Source organism: Geospiza fortis, unplaced genomic scaffold (genome assembly GCF_000277835.1).
Source record: "Geospiza fortis unplaced genomic scaffold, GeoFor_1.0 scaffold143, whole genome shotgun sequence".
NCBI classification, from domain to species: domain Eukaryota; kingdom Metazoa; phylum Chordata; class Aves; order Passeriformes; family Thraupidae; genus Geospiza; species Geospiza fortis.
Window position 1 is genome coordinate 187,911 of NW_005054590.1, and position 2,663 is coordinate 190,573.

General features: G+C 50.8%; 1 protein-coding gene across 1 annotated transcript in view; it reads left to right on the forward strand.

The window, feature by feature from the left end:
* WDR7 (WD repeat domain 7) overlaps positions 1–2,663 on the forward strand; it is a 36,404-nt gene that overhangs the window by 31,985 nt on the left and 1,756 nt on the right. The window contains 2 exon segments of the mRNA XM_031064437.1: positions 1,589–1,693; positions 2,616–2,661. Coding sequence (XP_030920297.1) covers positions 1,589–1,693; positions 2,616–2,661 — 151 coding nt within the window.

The window sequence follows — 2,663 nt, forward strand, 5'->3', positions numbered from 1 at the left end:
TACCTGAGTCTGGCCCAAAATCCCCCAATTAATTCCTCAGTACAGGTTCTTTAATTATCTTCTTTTCCTTTACGACCGTATTTGGGTCTATAAGGAGACACTCTGAAATATTCCATTTTTATTGATTAAAGCTTGGGATTCATCATAAATATTTAGAGCTGCATTTCAGAAATACATGTAATTTTTGTACCTAAAACCTGGGTGATTTGCACCAGAAGATTAAAGGGAAACATAAGTTATTTTGGGTTTATTTCAAAGCAAAAACTACTTTTAAGCCTGGGCTGGAATCAATACTGTTTGGTCCTGGGTCCTTCCAGAATTAAAATCCCAGGAATCCGAGCATTAATTGGATTGTGCAGGGCTGATTTTATTTCAGTCCTGGATGCCTTGGCAAAGTTTGATTTATGTGGAAGGCAGAAAAGGATTTAATATTCCATTTGGAATGAATTGTGGCTTGGCTTAATTAATTACAGGGTAAACGATGCTGTTCTTGAAAGCAGTGCTTTAAAGGTGTTTATCCTGCACTCCACACCTGCACTTCCAGGCAAACCTGGTCACTGGAAAGCACATCCTGAAATTATAGGCCAAAGGCCTTTTCTAAACACAGAAATAACAGAGGAAGGGATTTTCATTGATTTATGTATGAAATCAAATGATTAAAGGTGCTGAAACCGGTGTGGGTTCATAGAGCTTTCCCCTACATTGCTTCAAAACCAGGGATTTCTTTTGAAAAGCTTGGTGGGGCCATTTTGCATTTATGAATACAAAATTGATCAGTGTGGGTGTTTACATCGCCTTTAGTGGCACAGAGCAGTTCAGTGGAGACTTTTCCAAACGCTGGATATGGCTTTGGGTTGTTGGGATAGCTGCAGTGGGTGCTGTGGTGCACGAGGCTCCCAGGAGCGTTCCCTTCCCCTTCAAACCCTGGCAGAGGGAAGCTGGAAGCAGCTGCTTCACTTCCTGGTGGAAAACACAAGCTAAGAGCGAAAAAATCCTGGCTGGGGAGGATTAGCATCAATTAGAGAAGCGCTTCCTTTAACAAAGCAGCTGGATTCCCTGAAGGATTTGTACTTCTTGGAACGTGTTCCAGGAGTAAAAAGAGCAACAAGTGTGCTGCTCCTATTGATTTCTACCTTTGTCTCACCAAAACATATTTTATTGACAAGCGTTCCGTGCTTGTTAAGTGCTAAAGAGTGGGATGGGGCTAAACTAATTAACTGTGGGGATCCCATTAAAGAGAGAGATCTGGGGTTCACCCACCTCAGGAATAAATGAATATCTTAATGGATTGTTAATATATCAGGCTCATTCCAGGTGCACACCCCGAGCAGGGCTTTTAATAACCCGGGCATGGGCACAGGAGCCCTGCTAATGGGGTTTGCTAGTGCTGATCCAGGAGGGAGTGGGATGTTCCAGGAGAAGATCATGTGGCACCTTGGATTTAATGCACGCTTGGGCTTTTTGATGCTTTTTGGGGGAGCTGCAGTGGGAGAGCAGCTCTCTGGGGAGACATTTCCATGGGGGGCTCTTGTTTTGGGGCTGCCAGTGCGTGGCTGTCCCTCATTCCCATTGTGTGCCCTGTTCCCAGACTATCCATGGCCACAAGGGACCCATCACTGCCGTGGCCTTCGCCCCCGACGGCCGCTACCTGGCCACCTACTCCAACTCGGACAGCCACCTCTGCTTCTGGCAGGTGAGCACACCTGAGGGCTTTGTCCCTTCTTTACAGGCATTTCCAGCAGGGAGAGCATCCCCAGGGAGGGAAGGTCACAGCGGGACTGGGCTTGGAGCAGCCTGGGCTGCTGGAAGGATGAGCTGATCCTTGAAATCCCTCCCAGCCCAGACACAAGGGGTTAAACAACCTCTGTGCAGTTCTCAAATGTGACCTCGTGCGCTGGTGATTTTTCCCTTCCGTGTCCTGTTTGGCACGATTATTAATGCAGGAAAATCAGGCACATTAGTCATCCTAAAAGGGTTATTACTCAGGATGATTTAAATTGTGAAAATGTCAGCGGGGCTCGCACGCTGCCGGCCCGGATGCCGTGATTTACACCCTGACACGGGAGAGCCGGGACAAGGGTGGCTGGGACAGGGCACTGCTCGGGATTCAGGGCACTGCTCAGGATTCAGGGCATGGCAGTGAAACAGCCCAGGGTTTGCCAGGGCTTCCTGGGCACAGAAACCGCAGGCTTGCCGTGCACATGGGGGCATGGAGAGTTTGGAGCCCGGAGAGCCAGGACAAGGGTGGCTGGGGCAGGGCACTGCTCGGGATTCAGGGCAATGAACCGCCCCGGGGTTTGCTGGGCACAGAAACCCCAGGCCTGCCATGCTTGTGGGGGCACATGGAGAGTTTGGAGCTGGCACCAGCAGTGCTCAGCCTGTTTCCCAAGAGTGGAAGCCAGCAGATCCCTGGAGGTGTCCAAGGCCAGTTAGACAGGGCTTGGAGAACCTAGCGGGGATGGCAGGGTGGGCTCTGAGGTGCCTTCCCACCAAGCCAGCCCCTGATCCTCAGTGCAGCCTTTGCTGCGCCGCACGGGCAGGGTCAGAGCCCGGCCCCCGTGCTCTCTGTGCTGTGGGGACCCCCAGGGCCAGGCTGAGCCAGGCTGTGTCCCCAGATGAACACGTCCCTGCTGGGGAGCAGCAGCATGCTGAACTCGGCGCCC